The sequence below is a fragment of the Seriola dumerili genome, unplaced genomic scaffold (genome assembly GCF_002260705.1).
Source record: "Seriola dumerili isolate Sdu_G_001 unplaced genomic scaffold, Sdu_1.0 BDQW01004066.1, whole genome shotgun sequence".
Classification (NCBI taxonomy): domain Eukaryota; kingdom Metazoa; phylum Chordata; class Actinopteri; order Carangiformes; family Carangidae; genus Seriola; species Seriola dumerili.
In genome coordinates, this window is record NW_019178321.1 from 93,173 (window position 1) to 113,477 (window position 20,305).

Consider the following 20,305-nt stretch of genomic DNA (forward strand, 5'->3'; position numbering starts at 1 on the left):
CTGCCAGAGATGATGATTCCCACTGGGGCCTGGAACGCCCTCCAGATCTCTCCAGGTAGCCTACTGGACTACTTTGCTCTGACCTGACTAGCCACCCCAACTCCAGTTATGAGCAGCAGGTGAAATGGAAAGGATGGAAGACGCTTAAAAGGTATTTAGCAGAGCTGCAATAAAACATCCACACAAAAGATCTGCTGGTAATCTGGTCTGATTAGTATTAATGATTTAAACTGTTGGTTATATGAGTTTTGTTGAAGAAGAATTTCAAAGCTGCACTTGATTAGCGATGATTGAGTCACATTTCAGCAGCTGCTGATCTCCACCTGGCTGACCTGGACATATGTCGCTGATTCTTCTGCTTTGTCCAGTATTACGACTGTGACGTATTGTCCGTTCGCTCTCACTCCAGAGAGCTCGAAACACAACAGTCGACCTCCTCCGCAGTCTCGTCAGGTGTGACTGATGAAGCATGCTCAGGTCAACTCTCATCTGGAAGGTTCATCATGGTTGGGCGAGGATCTCTCCTGCGTCCACGTCCTCATTGAGATCCTCTCCATCTTTCCTCCCAGAACATCGACAGGCTCTGTGAGGAAGAAGAAACCTGTAGCGTGGCAGCTGATCGGAGAGGAGGATTGTCTTCTGGAGGGAGACACTGAGGAAGCTCTGGGGGAGGGAGAGAAAGAGAGAGAGGAGAGACTGAGAGTATAAGCGACGAGAGGGAGGCAGGGAAGAGCGACAGAGATGAGACGAGACTCAAGTGGACCAGTGGAGACACGCCGGGGCGGTGTGAGCAGACGAGGCGAGTCTTTCCGTTTGCTACATCGCACCCAATTCCCAGAGACACGACGGCGAACGCGAGAGACGGTACGAGGTGATGCAGCCCGCTTACAATGGTGCGTGAACGCGAGGTTGCTCCGGTAATAATCCGGGAGGAGCTCCGAGAGCGGTCGAGAGAAGCAATGACTCAGAAAGATGCGGAGAGAGGGAAGGAGAGAGACATACTCAGATATGAAGATACGCGTGGAGGCGAAGAGGGACGAGAGAGCACCGAGCGGTTACGCACCGCCCCTGGGCCGACTTCCTGGATCGGTCGCCATTATCTCTATGAGAGAGAGAGAGAGAAGAGAACGTAGAGTGTAGATCAATATCACGAGCACGCTGCATGAGCGAGAAGGCAGGTGAGGAGAGAGAGAGAGAGGCGCCGAGAGCAGAGAGTCGAAGAGAAGACGAGAGCGAGGAGCAATAGGAGAGAGCAGATGAGAGGAGACGGGAGGGATGAGAGAGAGGGGGACGCAGAGATGGGTGGACGCGACTGCAGGAGACGAGACTAGGGCGGGGAGTAGAGGGTGAGTGAGTAGATAGTGAAAGGGGAGAGAAAGATGAGAAAAAGGACAAACAGGAGGACAGGCATACACAAGGGAAAAGAAAGACTGAAGAGATTCTAATATGGAGTCATCAAGACTGACAGCGTTGTACTCCTCCAGCCAACCAGTCAACGTCCAGGACACACCATGTGCACCGTTCCCTCCTTTCCTGCAGTATACAGTGTTTGGAATACATGGCCAAGGTGTTTTTTGCAGCAGAACAAAAAAAACAACAAATTTATTTTGGGACGTGGGTTCACCGCCAACAGGTTTCGGAAAACAAAGGGGTTCTTTGGGGACCCCTTTAGGTTGACTGTTTGATCATTAAAATGTCATTTCTCCATTCATTTGTATCCCTATTACACTTTGTGTTAGATTGTGTCTTGAAGATGTGAAATGATAATAAATTATGAAGCTCGATCCCAACTACTATCGTGACGTTCTTCCTTTTACTACACACCGCCCACGAGGTCCTGTTATGTATTCAGACGAGACGGAACTTGACTTCCTCACTAAAGAGAGTCACTAAGAGGAGCAAGGACTCACTCTTGTTTTCTTATGGTTCACAGCCGAATCTATTCTTCTTTCATAACGTCATGAAACTCTCTTATTTTTTAAAAGCTCACTGACATCAAAACGTAACTGCTCCACTTTTGGACCATCAGCAGCCTGACTGAAATGATGTTCTCAGCCTTCAGCATTACGTGACATCGTCCGTCTACTACTGTATTCGGTCGAGGAACTGACTCACTAATCTCTTAAAGGAAGCGTACAAGTCAGACTGAGAGGCAGTGATATCACAACTGGCGTAATTCAGTCTGCAGTCAGTCTATTATAATATTGTTGGTGTTCATGAAACTACATCAAGGGTCATGTGATCTCTACCTGTTCTCAGACAGAGCAGCTCCTCCCATCAGTGCCAAATACTTCTTCAGCCATTCAAGGACAAGTCTGATGTTAAAAAGTTCTTATTGTTTACTTATTCTCGCTTGGTCAACTCTCTCAGTTTGGTGACGCATCCAGCCAGCTGGGTTTCGGAGCGACCCATGTCAGTGTGTTCAGGTCCAATGATATGAAATCTTCTCTAATCATATACCAAACTGATGAAAACCAAAACTCTCCAGTCTCATCGCTCCCATTCACAGCCACTGTTATCCTCGTTGATAAAATGATGTGGACACCTGAGACAGAGACAGGACACAGACGACTGAAGTTCAACAGGTGCATGGACAGAATGGATTTCTCCTCTGGAAAGATCCATCTTTAATAATGCTTGTGTTGCAGTTATAGTGTGCTGCGGTTCCAGTAGTATATAGTGATGTTTGACTCTCTCTGTTTCTGCTTCCAGTTGTCTTGCCTCCCATTTGAAGTTAAGGTGGAACACTTAGCTAAGGCCTCCAGTTGTATGTCCAGGAGAGCAGAGTCTATGTTGTCTTCATGTTAACTTTTCTCGTATCCGTCGTCAATCCTTAGTGGTTTCTATTGGAACAATGGTCAAAATTGCAAAACGGTGGAAATCACAAACACTTATCACTGTGGGTGACACAGCTGACTGTCCTATGCAGTCGGCTAAATAATCCTTTCATCGTTACATCGTTATGTTTCTCACCATGTCGTCCTCCTCCTGCAGTTTAACTCTTGAATATTTTCGATGTTCAGAAAAATATAATCAGGGAATGAATGCTAGTAGTGGACAAATAAATGTATTAAAACACATCGTAATGAAGAGTTCACAATGAAACATAAAAACACACATGTACCATCACTTTTGGTTGAAGGGCGCTGCTTTTCAAATCGCCAGATCCTGTGGCTTTTGAAGAGTCGGCAGAATCTCATAACACCTCTTCCTAGTGTACCCACGCCAGCTGCTGAGGGTCCTGGATATCTGATATAATTTTTTCACCGCGTCCAGGTTAGTCTGTAAAGACTCTTGTCGCTCTTAAGTAACCCTGCCTTGTGATTATCATCGTATCAGTCAAAGCTAGACACAACGACGGGTGGGAGGGTGTTTGTCGACTCGGCGAAGACGCAGTCGGAGAACCACACAACTTGAGGGAGTGTTTTCACGCTGTGTGGCGACAAAACAAGATTCGTACAAGTCGGCACTAAATATAATTGTATTCGAGTTAGATTCAGTGAAAACCTTGTTGATTGATTGTTTATTAAAGTTGAAGTGAAAGTTGAAAACTAAATCATCGCAAGAGTCTGAGACGGCATGAGAAAAATGCAGAGGTACGACTCAGTAGATGAGAGAAAGAGTGAAATAAATATGCATTAATTTTATCGTGATCTCCTCTCATGATTATGCCAAGTGCATCGACGCGTAACCGGTCATAACAGCTTATCTCAAATAAACTAACTTTTCCATCTTGGTTTGGATGAAGAAAATAATACGACTGAAGATTCTCAAGCTGGTGATCAGTGGAATCCTGTTCTGCGTCAGTGTTAGCTGGCTATACGAGTTGACGTGGATGGTGTTGTCACCGTCAACGTCACCACGTCTTAAGCAGCACAGAAAGAGTGGTGGCTCTCTCAATTGATTTTATTTTGAAGTGTGCGCAGAGCACTGAATAAACTGTCAGTATCAATTAAGGAAAATCATCTCTTCACCACTTTGACGGTTATCACATTGAGCGATCACATGCAGGAAAACAGGGACATATCTTCTCGTTGTGAGAGGAGCCTACAGGAGTTCGATTTCTTATACTGACCTACTGCTAGGCCTCTCTTACAGAAGTATAACAATGTCCATCCCAGCTCCTCTGACACTCTTTTACGAGGCTCACACCGTTCAACCACCAGAGTATGCTCGTTCTGGCTCAAGTTCTTCATCACCGAGTTATTAACAATGTTTCGGCCTCGACAGTGCTGCTCACAAAGTATTCAGAACCAACACATCGCTATACTTCACTTTATGTTCATTCATAGTGTGACGTTCTGTGTACAAATGCTCAGGAAACAACAACTGACTATTCTGTTACTAATAAACTCTCATCCTTTCCTGAATTAACGTTTGAAGTTTATCGAAGTAGCCTCGCCGAGCCACTCAATACTTCTCTGTACACTGACCTTGTTGCCGGTAACTGTTCGCACGTTACCTTTGGACGGTACAAGAACTCTAAATGTTTCGACAGCGCCTTAAGCGTGTGTTTATATCCCTACCTTTTTCTCTTATATTTCTCCTCCTTATTGCAAACTTTACCCTACCTTTATAAAGTTTCTATTCAGAGCTGATCAATCATTGTCACAAATATAATCTCTGAAGGCTTTCATGCAGGAACTCAACAGACCAAACTGAGTTCTCGATTTGGACATTATTGTCATAACGTCACTGTAGATGACGATGCACTAGCCACTGCCCATGCTGACTCACCCATTCTAGTCACTGTCAGTTATAAGAATGAGCTATGAATTCAGAGAGTAATATGATGTAATAATGGGTTGAATATTAAAATGTATCTGTACAGATAATGGGTCAGCACTAGAGGTTTATTCTGCAGCCCAGTTGTTATCACAGTTAATAGTGACTGCTGGATTGTCAGAAAGGTCTCATAGTTTCTCACACACAGGTGTAGACAAGAATCAGACGTGCATAAACAAAGACAACAACAAGACAGACAGATATATGATCACACACACACGCTCTATTATAAAAATGTGTACGAGCCGCAGACAGGGATGAAAAGTGAGAGAGTAAACAACACCAGGGTACATAGACTAACAAATCCATGGTGTGTCATACACAGACTGAAGCTGCCGTTTGTACAGGAGGTCGGTGTGGTCGTCTCTTCTGACCTGCTTCATTCACGACAGGTTTTGATTGGTTTGTGGCTTTGTGTGCTCCTACAGAGAAGTCCAGTCCCCTGATCAGCCATCATCATCGACTGTCATGATCAGGCGGTTCTCGCATCCCTCGTCATTCGGCGGCCGTTTGATCTTCACTGCTACTCCGTAACTCTAGCCGTGCAGCGATTAAGAACGAGTGGTGAGCCAAAGCCACAGACTCTTCTAGAGATTCTAACCTTGAGTTAGACTCCGCTTCTTCCAAGTGATTTTTAAAGTGGAAAACAAACTCAGTTCCAGCAAACACGAATGTAGATTCGATCACAGTGATACGCTTGCAAGGCCGGTGCTTTAACAGCCCACAGTCTGACAAATGCATCATGTGAACTAAAAGCTGTAAATAATTTAGCTGCAACGGCTTCTTCAGGAGCTGAAGGGCGTGTTTGTTACAAGGGGAAAATAGGGTGGGAGAAAAAATAAATGTAAGATCTAAACAACAGGAGAGACAGGGATCTGTATCAGTTTGAGTTTTAGTATTTTCAGCTTTGCAACACACCTGTAAAATTATTTGTATTTTCTTTTCATTTCAGCCAAGCGTCAAGCTCCTTGATCATACGTAAGGTAGCGAACTTGAATTGCTCTCTTCTACTGTCGATTGTCTTGTGCATGTTCACATGACGTCATCTGTAGAGTATATAAAGGTCTTGTGTTTTTGTGCTGAAGACGTTCTAGACCTGATGGTTTCGCCTTGCAGTTTCTCAGCTGTTTGTAAAACAGTAGTTTCAGGAGGAGGATTGGGTCATAACAGTGTGTTTCTGACCTTTTTAAGCCTCGTGAGCAACCCGGTAGGTCTATGTGGAGCAAACTGAATCCAAGGCTGCCCTCTAGGAGCAACAAACACTCATCCCAGCTGAACACAGTGAGTTACTGCACGACGTTCAACAAGCTGCCTTTTAAACTTTGTTGCCAAACAACTTTATTGTTATTGTTTCTTATCCACCAGTGCAAACTTCCTGTGAACACGTTGTAAGTTTGTAAAGAAAAAGCTTTTAACTTTGAAATGGGTTTCTTGGACATACCAGATGTTTATTATCTGAGTTAAATGGAGATGGTTCTGAGAAAGACACAGATGCTCTCAAAACTTCAGGACCAACGTGAGGACATGATAAGAGATGTCATGTATTAATCTTCTGTGCAGAAGCAAGGAGTAGGTAGCAATAAGCTCAGTTTACATAATGTTAATCCTTACAATGACTGTTATGACTGCTGTTTCTAGGTGCCAGATGATACTGGTCAACATGTAAATATGTGGCTTTGTGGAACTGAACTCTCCAGACCTTTTAACAGTCACTTGCATGTAAAGTATGTTCTTTCGTGTGCCTCTCTACAGGTTCAGTGGAGACCATTCAGCTCTTGGATCAAGGAGTCGTGGTGACCAACGAATGCTCGCCTCCATCAAACTGGGGAATCCACGATTCTATTCACGCATACAAAACATAAAAGTTCATAGGTCACAGGTGCGGAAGATCGCTATTGGAATAGTATTCTCTAAACACAGTTCTCGGGACCATTTAGTTTCCAAGGAAATAATAAGCATAGCTCATATAGTCCTATACAATTGAAGTACATCAATGTTACATATATACAACTGATAGGTGGATCAGTGATCGCCCCATTCCATCCCAGACACAGACAAGGCTGACCTATGTGTACCAGCACAATCCACAACACTACAGCACACACCAACCCACACATCACACTACACACACACACACACACAACATCTCACACACACACACACATAAAACGCACACAGCAATGTGTACCAAACAACGCAGCATTTCATTTTCACATTCCATCTCTACTTTGTAAACTATATATACTGCTTGTATATTTCTCTCTGAAACTGATAAGAATAGTTAAAAAATTGTTTAAGGTTTTTCCTTATAATGAAGAGAGTTATATTCGCTTCTTTGTTCCACATCATATCCATTAATTAATGCTGCAATTTTTATAAAACGATTCATTCTGTTAGATTTTATTTTCTTGATTGTTAAAGGCGCTGATGTGGATGTTTTACGAGATTCTGCGTACACCGATAGAAAACATTTTCCTGTTGTTGTTGTTCAGAGACAGTAGGGACTGTTTCTCTCTTAGCTTGCAACAGAAAATTGACTTCCTGTGTGTTCGTTGTTATTCATATTTCTGCTCGATCTTATGGTCATGTTTACTACAAAGTGACCTCTAATGACTTGAATTATGTAAGAAAGCCAAGTACTGGCATCATAAGTGATACTTTGATAATGTTTAGATTAACCAACTACTTGGATTAAAAGTTCTGTATTAATTAGTTAATAGTTTGCTGTTATAATTATGGTGTATATTGTTAGCCTGGAGGTTGCACTGTCTCTCTAATTGCTGGTATAATGATGCTATGTCATTGTCGAATCGGTAGTTTAGGAAGGTGTTTTGTAGACGCAGTTCGGTGATTTTGGATAAAGCAGCGCTCAAAAAACACCCTTGAGAAGTCAGAGGCAGTTCTGGGTCGTTGTAAGATTTTTGTACGCGTGTTAAATGTGAATGATTCTTGCGATAGGAAAACATGCAAAACACTCAAGTCGGTATCTCGGACCTAGGCTTCAGGTAAAATGTTAAAACTGAATCACCTCTGTGACGCTGGTATATGTTAATTATAAATAAGTGATGAGTACACTCGGCGTCTTCATGGTACCGCTGATTCTGCATTATATGCTGGCGAACGGGAGTCTCAAAACTAGAACACGTCTAATAGACTAAATGCTTGCGTCCTAATTCGAGGGTAGTAGACTGCGAAGCGGCCGAACCGAGGCTGCATTTTGAAGCCAGCTTTGAAATGTTAACAGCCATAGCCCTTGCTTAGGACACGCTAGACGCCTAGAGAGCCTAGTCGTCCGCTGTGACGGCAAGCCGTCTTCAAATGTAGCCCACTAGAGCGCCCATTGGAGGCTAGTGTAGTTTTCGCTGGTACAGCCACACACATGATTCTTATCCTGATTACTCTGCCAGAGGAAATTGACATTGCTCTATGTGGATCTCGACAATAACAAAACAAAAAGTATATACTACACCCAAACAAAAATAACAATCAGTGCGCGATCTAAGACTGCTGGTATACACCCACAGTTAACCAGTATAGGCTTACTAACACATTTACATAAAACCATCCCTGCTGATCCTAAAAAACCCCCAGTTTCCATAATGAGATATGATGTGAATTGCCGCTCTCTGACTCGTGATCATGATATTATGACTATGAAATCATGACTATGATTCATGACGATCATGACGTATGATATGATATGAATCTATGCACTATGTATGATATGACTATCGCATATGATTTGATATGATATGTTATGATTTGATATACTAAACACTGCCAAGTAATTCTCTATGCTAACCCACTGTTTGCTCTTGATTAGCCCTGGCTGCGAGCAGCAGCATACGTTTTTACAACGTTTTTTTTTTTTCTCACTTAGGGAAGATGGGAACCTCAAGGGGTTTCCTCCAAAAAAAACTTTCTCATATGGACTACCGTCCATCTTATGTTATTCATTCATCCCACTTGTTGAAATTACACGTTTTACTCAGCACTCGATCACTCACATCGTCGGCACAACAGAGCTCCCTTAACGTTCACTCCCGTGAGTGCTCTTTTTACTCTGGCGTGCTACCTGCTGCTTCCCCTCGGCTCTCCTCTTGCTCTTCCTTGCTCACTGTGCTCCTCGGCATCTCCACTCTCACTCTCCTTGCATCTCCTGTGCTGCCTCTGTCTGCTCTCCTCTTCTCCTGTTGCTGCACGATGAAGAAAGACCGCCGAGATTGCAGGAGAGTGAGAGTGGAAGCGAGGAGCACAGTGAGCAGGAGGAGAGGAGAGCCGAGGGGAGAGCAGCAGTAGCCACGCAGGTAAAAAGAGCACTAGAGTAACGTTAGGCTGGTGCCGACATGTTTGATGATGTGATGCGAAGTTAACGATTTCAATATCCATTCAAACGTGGATGATAATAATAAGATGACGTATCATAAAAGTGAGACGTCATCAGAGAACGTTACTGCTGCTGCTCGTCAGGCAATCAAGCAAAACAGTGTAGCATAAGATAACGTTGGCGTTGTTAGATATTCAGAATCAGTTAACATATCAATCCATTCATATTCATATCATATCATATCATATCATATAGCTCTATCTATATCATATCATATCATCAATCATATCATATCATATTCATATCTTATCATTATCAAATCACATCACATCACATCATATCTCGATTATGGAACTGAGCGGTTTTCAGATTCCAGCAGGGATCGGTCTTATGACGGCTAAGCTTTAGTAGCCTAGACTGTTAACTGTGGGTTGTATACAGCCATGTCTTGTATGATCGGCTCACTGATTGGTCGGTCTTCCACGCCTCACACTACTCTTTTTTTCTGGGTGTAGTATCATGTATCCTGTTTGTTCCTTACTTGTCCAATGTATCTGCAACATGCATGTCAGACTGCCCCTCAGACTATATCAAAGATAATTGAATCTGTTCGTGCTGGTAGAGCTGTCGTCCCAATCACTCAGTGTCGCGCTCGGTCCGACGTGCCTTCGTGGGCTGCAAGCTTCAGACAGAACCGGCTTGCGTCACACGGCACGACAGGCCTCCTCCTGGCTCCTAGCTGTCTCTTATCAACGGGGCTGATGGGGCTGTTACATTTCAAAGGCTGCTTCAAATGCAGCCTCAGGTTGCGGCCTCGTCAGTCTTACTACACCCCTGCAATTAGACGCAAGAGCTCTTACGCTCCTGTGTATGCATGCGTGTATATTAGTATCTGGATCTCCGTGTCCACTGGAATGAATCCAACGACTGACATAGACAAAAGCCCAGATGTCTGCGACGACTTTATGTTAGAATGTACTCCATATACTACATGCCGTCACAGCAGGTGATTCGAGTGTTTTACGTCTGAGGCCTCGCTCCACTAAATACCGCCGACTTGATGTTCTTATGTCTTTGCCTATCGCAGACTGTCACATTTCAACGACGTCAAACAACTCTACACACGACCCAACTTATCCCTCTGCATCTCTCTCAGGGTTTCTTGGCAGCGCCTGCTTATTATCCAACCAACCACGCAATGGCGATTACATAAAGCACCTAGTCCTTAAACTGTCACCATCACAAAACACTTGCACAATTTAACACAATCTAGCGAAACCAGCTGCAACCTGCAGCTATAATCCCACTATCATTACATAAACAATCAACTATCATACCAGAACTTAATGTCCAATTTGCGCAAATCCCTACAACATTATCTCATAAGCTACTCATATATGCCTTATTCGGCTCTTACCCTAATTCAATGGCGTACCATGTCCATAATACCGGAATCGCAACGCGAAAGCAGGAAGTCAATCTGTTTGCACACAAGCTAAGAGAGAAACTCTACGTCCCCTCGTCCACAGTGAACACCAACAGGTATAATGTTTCTTATTCCTGTGCTGCCGAAGCAAGTCTTAAAACAACCAATATGCCCTCACAGCCTCCTTTCAACGACGCTGCAAATGAAAAATAACAAAATCTAATCAAAGCTATAATGGTTTAATCACACAGTTTAATTATGATCACATATGGAACCCAGAAGCAATATATCTTCATTCGCATGAAGGAAACTAACAATAATTCTTTAAATACTCTCTTATCAGTTTTCACCGAGAAAGCTATACAAGTCAGAATGATATTTACACATGGCAAATGGAAATACCAAATGCTGATGCTGTTGTATTGTGGCTGCTGTGTGGTGTCGTGTGTGTGTGTGTGTGAGTGTGCTGTGTGTGTGTGCTGTGTGTATGACTGCTGGTGCTTGTGTGTGTGTTCTGGGAGTGAGGGCGACACTGATACCACTCTATCATCTGTATATGTAATGATGTTACTCTTCATGTGTCAGTTACTAATAGTTATATTTCCTGGAAACATAAATGAGTGACTGTCTCTAAGAGATGCAACCAATACGATTTCCAGCCTGAACTCTAATGAATTCTTGCTGTTGGTGAAATAATCCAGTGAATCTCCCCAGTGATGAGCAGCGACGCATACGTAGGTGAGCACGGCCTCCTCGACTCAGACCTCGAATGTCCTCCTGTTCCCATGACCTGAAGAGACACACAAGAACAACGTACATTGAAGTGACTGTAATGTCTGGAGGTTCACCTCACAAAGCCAATTCTTACATGTTTGACAGTATCAATACTGGACCTAAAACAGCATGATCACAGTTCATTAAGGCGCATTAACCATGTATGACAATGAAAATCTGCTATTTACCTACTCTGCTTCTGCCCAGTATGCTTTAATTACAACACCTTTATACGGTCCACCTGGTTCTGAGGTCTTTGAGAGTGCATCCTGGCTGTCTTCTCTCAAACCATTCTCATCTTAGCTCAATATGAAACAATCTGGTGGTAGAAAACCCATTTTAAGGACGTAAGCCACAACAAGAAACAACGGTCAAGAAGTTGAGGTGAAAGAGAAACATATCAACATAAACGCTTGTGGCCACAAAGTTTATATGAGCGTCCATGCTTGTTTGAACGTTCTGCCAGTAAACTGCACTGGTGTGCTTCAGGCTGGAGTGTTGTGCTGCTCAGGGCGCCTTGGACTTCAGTCTGTGCTCCAGATTGACCACTTCCGGGGATTGCGCACAAGCTGTAAGGTCAGAAAACACTGTTCAGCCCACATCCTCTCTCTGACATGCACCTGCTTACAAACACTTGAAACTGCTAGGAGAAACAGTCTTATGACCGAAGTCTCAGCACAAAACACCAAGAACCCTTTTACTCTACACGAGATCGATGTGACATCACAGAAATACCACGTAGACCACAAGGCGTTACTACTCGAGACTGAGAGGACGCTTGGCCTGAAATTGAAAAAAATAGGCAACTCAATGTTCATTGTTCGCCAGCTCGAAATATCACTAAAACTCAAACTGTACAGTCCTCTCTCCCTGTTTTGGTTACGTAGATCTTCACCCTCTCCTTTTCTGTAACCACTCTTCCACCCATCAATGCTTTATCACCATGATTCACGAGACTGTGGCTTGCATGAAACGCACTGCTGGCAGCTTCTCACTTGGTTGACACCATTCTGTCTCGCGTTTCGTGGAATCGAGTCTGTTTCTACTTGTCCTAAAATCTGATAAAGCATCACACTCAACGTCTACAAATCAAAGAGTCTGGGTTTGGTATTCCTCACCACTCTTCTTTCTGTGTCAGATGAAGAATCAACGGCGCCGATGACGAGAGCGAGAAAACCGCCAGCTCAGTCGCATGAATGATGGCGGATGCAGGGGACTGGCTTTCTCTTTGGGAGGCCAAGAACAAACAACAAAACCTCAATCACAACCTTGTCGTGATGAAGCAGGTCAGAAGTAAGTACGACCACACCACTCCCCTGGTACAACGGCAAGCTGCTCAGTTCTGTGTATAGCACACACATGTGTTAGTTTGTCCTGGTGTTCGTTACTGCTCACTTTTCATCCTTCTGGGTCTGTAAATAATCGAGTGTGTGTCGTTGATCATTTAATCTGTGTTGGCTGTTGTTGTCTTTGTTTACACGTCTGTTCTTGTCACTAGTGTGTGAGAAGCTATGAGACCTTCTGACAAATGACAGTCACATCTACTGTGCGAACAACTGGGCAATAAATCCTGAGTCTGACCCATTTGAAAACATGAAGATGCAGATACATTTCAGATGATTCACCCAGCTTATACTCATTTACTCTTCTATTCATCTTCTATAACTGACAACATGCTTGAGTCAGCCTGCAGGGCTCTCTAATTAATGTTACACTAATCAAACTCAACTTGTCTGTTGATTCCTGACAAAACATCTCAGACATTATATTTTAACAATGATTTCAGTCTAAATGAATTTATAAAGGTGGGTAAATTTCAAGCGAGAAAATAAAAGAAAAAAACCGGATTAAAATCATGTTTGACAACTGTCGCACTTGTGTACTTGTACTTACATAGTACAACGTGGAACAGTCAACAAGCAGTACAGAAGAGTGATTGGTGGGACACGCCACTTTAAAACTTCGCACTTATATTCAGAAAAGGAAACCTTATTATAAAGATATCAGTTTGTTTTCCTGCATTTGTCAGAATCACATGATGACTACTAAAGTGAGGATACGTGCTTTGTTAAATACTGCATCCAGCCTGAAAACCATTTAAAAACTGGATGAAAGAACAACTGTTAATGAAAAAAAGAGTTTAAAGAGAGAGAAAAATAAAACATGACAAGTCCATTTTTAGACAAGTTATATCAGCAAACATATATTCAATCCAAATAAACTCTCTCCAGACTCAGGCTCTTCATGTGTGTGTGTGTGTGAGAATAAAGAGATAAAGAACAAGCACATATTAATTCGGCCATCTGACAAAAATGTCCCCACCAAAGATAAAACCAAACAAATGGTCTGGCCCCTAAATACATTTCTAATGTACCTGTAGATATGAAGCGGCCACACCCCTCAGGTCACCTGGGACAGGTTTTTCTCAGTGTTCTCAGGATCAAAACCAGGCAAGGTGAAGCAGCTTTTAGTTACTATGCTCCTCACCACGTGGAACAATCTTCCTGATCTGAAACTGTCGGCTCATTTAAATCAGGGCTAAAAACACTCCTGTTAGGCTTCCCAATAAATGACCAACTTGACCTCTTTTTAAGGTTTATCTATTTATTTGCTTGTTTTTGCTTTTGTTTTTATTGTTTGTTAAATGCAGTTTTAATGTCTTCTTATACTTTTATTTTAAATGTTTTTAGATTATTTTATGCCTCTATAAATGCCTGTAAATGATGCGACCCATATGAGTGTCTCCTGAAATAGCACCCATACAGCGGCATGCGTACTGGACCTTGGTTGTCATGGTTACCGTAATAAACACGCAACTGTACCATGGGTACTTTAATATCAGTCACGGCTTGGTTAGGTTTAGGCAGAAAAACGCTAGACGCAGAGGTTCAAACTTGAATACATTATGGGCTTATGTATTATTAGATTGTATGGCTTCAGTTTTAGATAACATGAGACAGTGCATGTTACAGCTTACAGTCTTAAAGGACACTCAGAGGACTGCAGTAACCAGTCTTGAAGTCTGGCACTTAGTGACCAGTCAACATCTTAATGCCCTCCCCAATCCAAGCAGTCTAGAACCGGGCCTGGTCCCGTGGCTGCTGGTGACTTTTATCAGTCACAGAGTGGATACATTGATTTTATTCTCATAAAGTACAAACCTGCTATTACAGTTCCTAGTCTACATTATGCTCATGGCTGATTTAATTCTTCAAGTATTAAAGACACAAAACATTTGCAAATTGAGGATCCTCAAAATAACATCTGTGAACATGACATCCTGACAGACCAATGAACAGTGAAATTGGACCTTTGATGTTTTGAACCAATGTAGTCTGAGAGGAACAGCTCCCACATGAAGGTTAAACCATGAACGCCTCTCTGTCCTGCAGAAGAACATGGTTTCAACAGTTATTGTGGATTGAGTACAAGCTGAATACTGGTCTGACAACATCTGTTCCTCTAGACTGCAGCTTTTTGTCTCTGCCCCCTGCTGCCTCCTCCTCTTTCTCCTTCTGGTGAACGAGCTCCACCTTTTCCCAGGAAACAGCAATGGATGTAAAGCTAAACAGCTGAATGAGCTTTTACGTCTTCATCAAAACAAACAAAAAAGGAAGTTAATTTTGTTGCTTCTTTTCTGTCCCGGTTCATCAGCAGGTAGGATCACGTTTTAAATATTTAACTCTGTATTTTTACCTCCTGCGTCTCACTCCTGTTTAATTTAGTTTCACTTCAACTATACTCCCACGTGACCATACGTTTTAACGGAATCCTACCGGATACATCACACTTAGGATGAGTGTGTATTTACATAATGAAAACCTTGTTTGTCCCACAGTGACACACTCCCTGCTGTTTCCCTTCACTGCGTCTTCTGAAGTCCAGAGCATCCCGGAGTTTGTGGGTGATGTACAGGTTGAACACATCACGGTGGCTCACTGCGACAGCGACACGAAGATAGAACCGAAAGAGGAGTGGGGGAGAAAGATGTCAGACAACGATCAGCTGTTGAAGTACAGCGCTGAACAGTGTGAGCTTCAACCGATCCTCCTCAAAGATAACATCTATACTCTCATGCAGCACTTCAACCAGACTGGAGGTGGTACAGTTTTATCTATGCTGCATATCACCTTTTACTTATAAACTGTTCTTCATCCTAACAACATCCTTCATACATCCTTATGAAGTCAAGTGACAGTAAACAGTATGGCGGCCCAAAAGTGACGCAGGAAATAAAAAACTTTTGACCTTGATTAATAATAAAAAAAAAAATTAATTAAAATTTCGCCAACTACAAATGGATGAATAAACAAATAAATAAATAAGGGTAATTTCCAATTTTACTAATTTCTGTGTTTCTTCTTCCTTTAAGATAATAATGGAGATATGTCGTTGTCACTTTTTGTTCTCATTGGCTGATCAATGTCACAGTGTATTATTGTAGCCAGTTAGTGTATCTGATACACTTCCCTGACAACCATCACGTCAGGGTCTGTGTACAAAGTATCATTCACCTGAGATGCTTCAGCTTGTGTGTTGGATAATGTGTCTTCTGTGTTCTTCTGTTTGTTTTTCACTGTACCACTTTCACATCTACATAACTGTAAAGACTTTCTATTAAGTGCTACATTGAAACTTGTCGGATGACGCTTCGCTCATTTTTCTTTTACACACTTAGGAGAAAAAAAACTAAGTAAATTATGAAGAAAGCTATATCCCCCTGAAACCCACGAGGTTCCAGGGTCCCTGGAGTTCTGGTCACTTGAACCTGGAACTGCTGCAGGTGTCACACAGGTATGGTTTTTCATTGTTTGTTTTGTTTTAAACGTTGTCTGTCTCTCTCTCTGTGTCTGCCTCAGGTGTCCACATTTTACAGAGGATGAGTGGCTGTGAATGGGACGATGAGACTGGAGAAGTTAAGGGTTATATGCAGTTTGGTTATGATGGAGAAGATTTGATAGCATTTAATCTGAAGACACTGACATGGATCGCTCCACAACCACAGGCTGTCATCACCAAACTGAGATGGGACGCTGACATAAAATTAAATGAACACTTTTTAACTCAGACTTGTCCTGAATGGCTGAAGAAGTATTTGGACTATGGGAGGAGCTCTCTGCTGAGAACAGGTAGAATCACATGACCTGATGTAGTTTCATGAACACAACAATATTCATATAGACTACTCAGACTGAATTACCAGTGTATCATCACTCCTCTCAGTCTGACTTTACCTTCTTTAGAGATTTGAGTCAGTCCTGACCAATCAGTAGAGACGGACATGTCAGGTGCTCTGACATCACTTTCAGTCAGCTGCTGATGGTCAGTGGACAGTTAGTTTGAGTTCATGATGACTCGATGTCTCCATGTTGAATTTCTTTAACTTTTGTGTGTTTCATCTCTCTGGAGTGAAGGAGGACGTCGTCATCAAACTGGACAAAGCAGAGAGTCTCTCGTTCAGTAAGATTTGAATCAGAAGTGATGAAGGTGGGAAACACATTTTATTTACTGTAATATTCCTGCACTTCATGTATTGTCATGTGTGTATGGTGACAAGTTCTCTCACATCTTGTTGTTTTTGGTCAGTTTCTTTCATCTAGTTTTTAAATACAATTTTAAGTCTGGCTCAGTATTAAACCAACACGTATCATCATGTGATTCTGACAAATTTATAAAACATTTCTTTATTTACAACTTTGAGTTGAAGTTTTAAAAAGTGCTTCTCCACCTTATTTTCTACAGCTTGTTATTAAAATTATTCATAAAAGAATAATGTCAACAGTTAAACATTATTTTATTAATTCTTTTGTTTAATTTCATATATTGAAGTTTTTCACCTTTATGGATTCATTTTAGTGATGAAATCATTGTAAAGTTTAATTCCTGGAAGAATTTTTTCAGGAATCAACAGACAATATTTTTGTGTAACGATTTATAGCCACTGCACTGACTCAACCATTTGTCAGTTACAGAAGATGAATAGAGAGTAAATGATGTAATAACTGGGTGAATATAAATGTATCTGTCAGTAAATGGGTCAGACTCAGGTTTATTGGCCCAGTTGTTCACAGTAATGTGACTGTGATTGTCAGAAGGTCTCATAGTTCTCACACACAGTGACAAGAACAGACGTGTAAACAAAGACAACAACAGCACACACAGATAAATGATCACACACACACACTCATTATTTACAGACCAGAAGGGATGAAAAGTGAGAGTAACAACACCAGGACAAACTAACATATGGTGTGTATACACAGACTGAACTGCCGTTGTACAGGGAGGTGGTGTGGTCGTCTCTTCTGACCTGCTTCATCAGGACAGGCTGTGATTGGTTTGTTGTGTTTTGCTCCACAGAGAAGTCCAGTCCCCTGATCGCCATCATCATCGCTGCAGTGGCGGTTCTCGCTCTCGTCATCGGCGCCGTTGGATTCTTCATCTGCAGAAAGAAGAGTGGTGAGAAACCAAACCACAGACTCTTTGATTTTAGACTTTGAGTTGATGCTTTATCCAGATTTTAAAAGTGAAACAAACTTCAGTTCCCAGCCAAACAGAATGTGTTTCAACCAGTGAGAGCTGCAGGGTTTACAGCCACAGTCTGATGATCATGTGACTAAAGCATGATGGGTGAAGGGAGTGGTTACAGGAAAAGAAATAATGTCAGATCTAAACAACAGGGAGAAGGGATCTGTATCAGTTTGAGTTTTAGTATTTTCAGCTGCAACAACTGAAATTATTTGTATTTTCTTTTCATTTCAGCCAAGCGTCCTCCATCTCGTAAGTAACGCTTGTTTCTACTGTGTTTTCTGTGATGTCACATGATCTCTGTAGAGTAAAAAGGTTCTTGTGTTTTGTGCTGAAGACGTTCTCAGGACTGTTTCCTGCAGTTTCAGCTGTTTGTAAAACAGAGTCAGTTCAGAGGAGGATGTGGGCTAACAGTGTGTTTCTGACCTTACAGCTGTGAGCAACCCGGAGGTCATGGAGCAACTGAATCCAAGCGCCTGAGCAACAAACACTCCAGCCTGAACACAGTGAGTTACTGCAGACGTTCAACAAAGCTGCTTTAAACTTTGTGCCAAACAACTTTATGTAATTGTTTCTTTATCCACCGTCAAACTTCTGTGACACGTTGTAGTTGTAAAGAAAAGCTTTAACTTTAAATGGGTTTTCTACACAGATGTTTTATATTGAGTTAAATGAGATGGTTCTGAGAAAGACACAGATGCTCTCAGAAACCTTCAGACCAGTGGGACAGATAAAGTGTTGTATTAATCTTCTGCAGAAGCAGAGTAGGTAAATACTCAGTTTACATAATGTTAATCCTTAAATGACTGTATCATGGCTGTTTTAGGTCCAGATGATACTGTCAACATGTAAATATGTGGCTTTGTGGAACTGAACTCTCCAGACATTTACAGTCACTTCATGTAACGTTGTTCTTTGTGTCTCTTCAGGTTCATGGAGACATTCAGCTCTGGATCAAGGAGCCGTGTCACCACATGCTCCTCCATCAACTGGGAATCCACTGATTATTCACCAACAAAACATAAATTCATAGAGTCAGGGCTGGAAATCTATTGGTTGCATCTCTAAACAGTCACTCATTTAGTTTCCAGGAAATATACTACTTCATAACTACACATGAAGTAACATCAAATTACATATACAATGATAGGTGGTATCAGTGTCGCCCACTCCCAGACACACACACACACACACACACACTCACACACACACACACACACACACACACACACACAAAACACAAGCATCAGCATTTATTTCCATTTCCATGTGTAAATATATTCTGCTTGTATATTTCTCTGAAACTGATAAAAGTTAAAATATTGTTAAGTTTTCCTTCATGAATGAAGAGTATATTGCTTCTTGTTCCATATTATCCATAATTAAATGTGTTTTAAACATTATGTTTTGAGTTTATTCTTGATTGTTAAAGGGCTGTGGGATGTTTTAAGATTCTCAGCACCGATAGAAAACATTTCCTGTTGGTGTTCAGGGACGAGGGACTGTTTCTCTCTTAGCTTTGCAAACAAATTGACTTCCTGTGTTCGTTCATTCGTCATTATGGTCATGGTACTGACTCATTGATTATGTAAAAGCCAATAAGGCATATATGATACTTTGATAATGTTTAGATTCCAAATTGATTAAAGTCTGTATAATAGTTATTGTTTATGTTAAATAGTGGATTATACTGAGGTTGCACTGTTTCTATTTGCTGTAAAATGTGCAGTTTTGTGATGGTAGTTTAGGACAGGTGTTTATGTAACGCAGTTCGGTGTTTTGGATAAAGCAGCGCTCAAAAACCCTGAGAAGTCAGAGGAGTTTGGGTCGTTGTAAGTTTTTGACCGTGTTAAATGTGACAGATTCTGCGATAGGAAAACATAAAACATCAAGTCGGTATTGGACCAGGCTCAGATGTAAAAACTGAATCACCTGCTGTGACGCTGGTATATGGAAATAAATAAGTGTGAGTACACTGGGTTTTCATGGTACGGTTGGATTCATTCAGTGGAACGGGAGTCAAACTAAGAACAGCTCATCAGACTAAAGCTGCGTCCTAATTCAGGGGTAGTAGACTGCGAAGGCCGAACCGAGGCTGCATTTGAAGCAGCCTTTGAAATGTAACAGCCCATAGCCCTTGATTAGAGACAGCTAGAGCCAGAGAGCCTAGTCGTGCCGCTGTGACGCAACCGGTCTTCAAATGCAGCCCCCGAAGGACGCGGCCCCTGAATTGGGACACAGCTTAAGTGTTGTAGGATTTTGCAGCATGGTAAAACAGCCACAACAGATTCATTATCTTGATTATCTGAGAGGGAAATTGACATGCAGTGTTGGCAAAGACATAAACAAACAGTAATATACTACACCCAAAAAAAATGACACAATCAGTGGCCGATCTAAGACATGCTGTATACACCCACAGTTAACAGTATAGGCTACTAAACTTTACTAAAACCATCCCTGCT

General features: G+C 42.0%; 1 protein-coding gene across 1 annotated transcript; it reads left to right on the forward strand.

Moving 5' to 3' along the window:
* Nucleotides 1–12,511: 12,511 nt before the first annotated feature.
* LOC111239688 (major histocompatibility complex class I-related gene protein-like) lies at nucleotides 12,512–19,016 on the forward strand. The gene is made up of 9 exons (XM_022769578.1): nucleotides 12,512–12,631; nucleotides 14,930–14,976; nucleotides 15,149–15,411; nucleotides 16,172–16,441; nucleotides 16,704–16,772; nucleotides 17,673–17,771; nucleotides 18,075–18,092; nucleotides 18,274–18,346; nucleotides 18,770–19,016. The coding sequence occupies exons 1-8, from the start codon at nucleotides 12,512–12,514 to the stop codon at nucleotides 18,318–18,320; spliced, it is 933 nt and encodes a 310-aa protein (XP_022625299.1). The 3' UTR covers nucleotides 18,321–18,346; nucleotides 18,770–19,016.
* The last annotated feature ends 1,289 nt before the right edge of the window (nucleotides 19,017–20,305 follow it).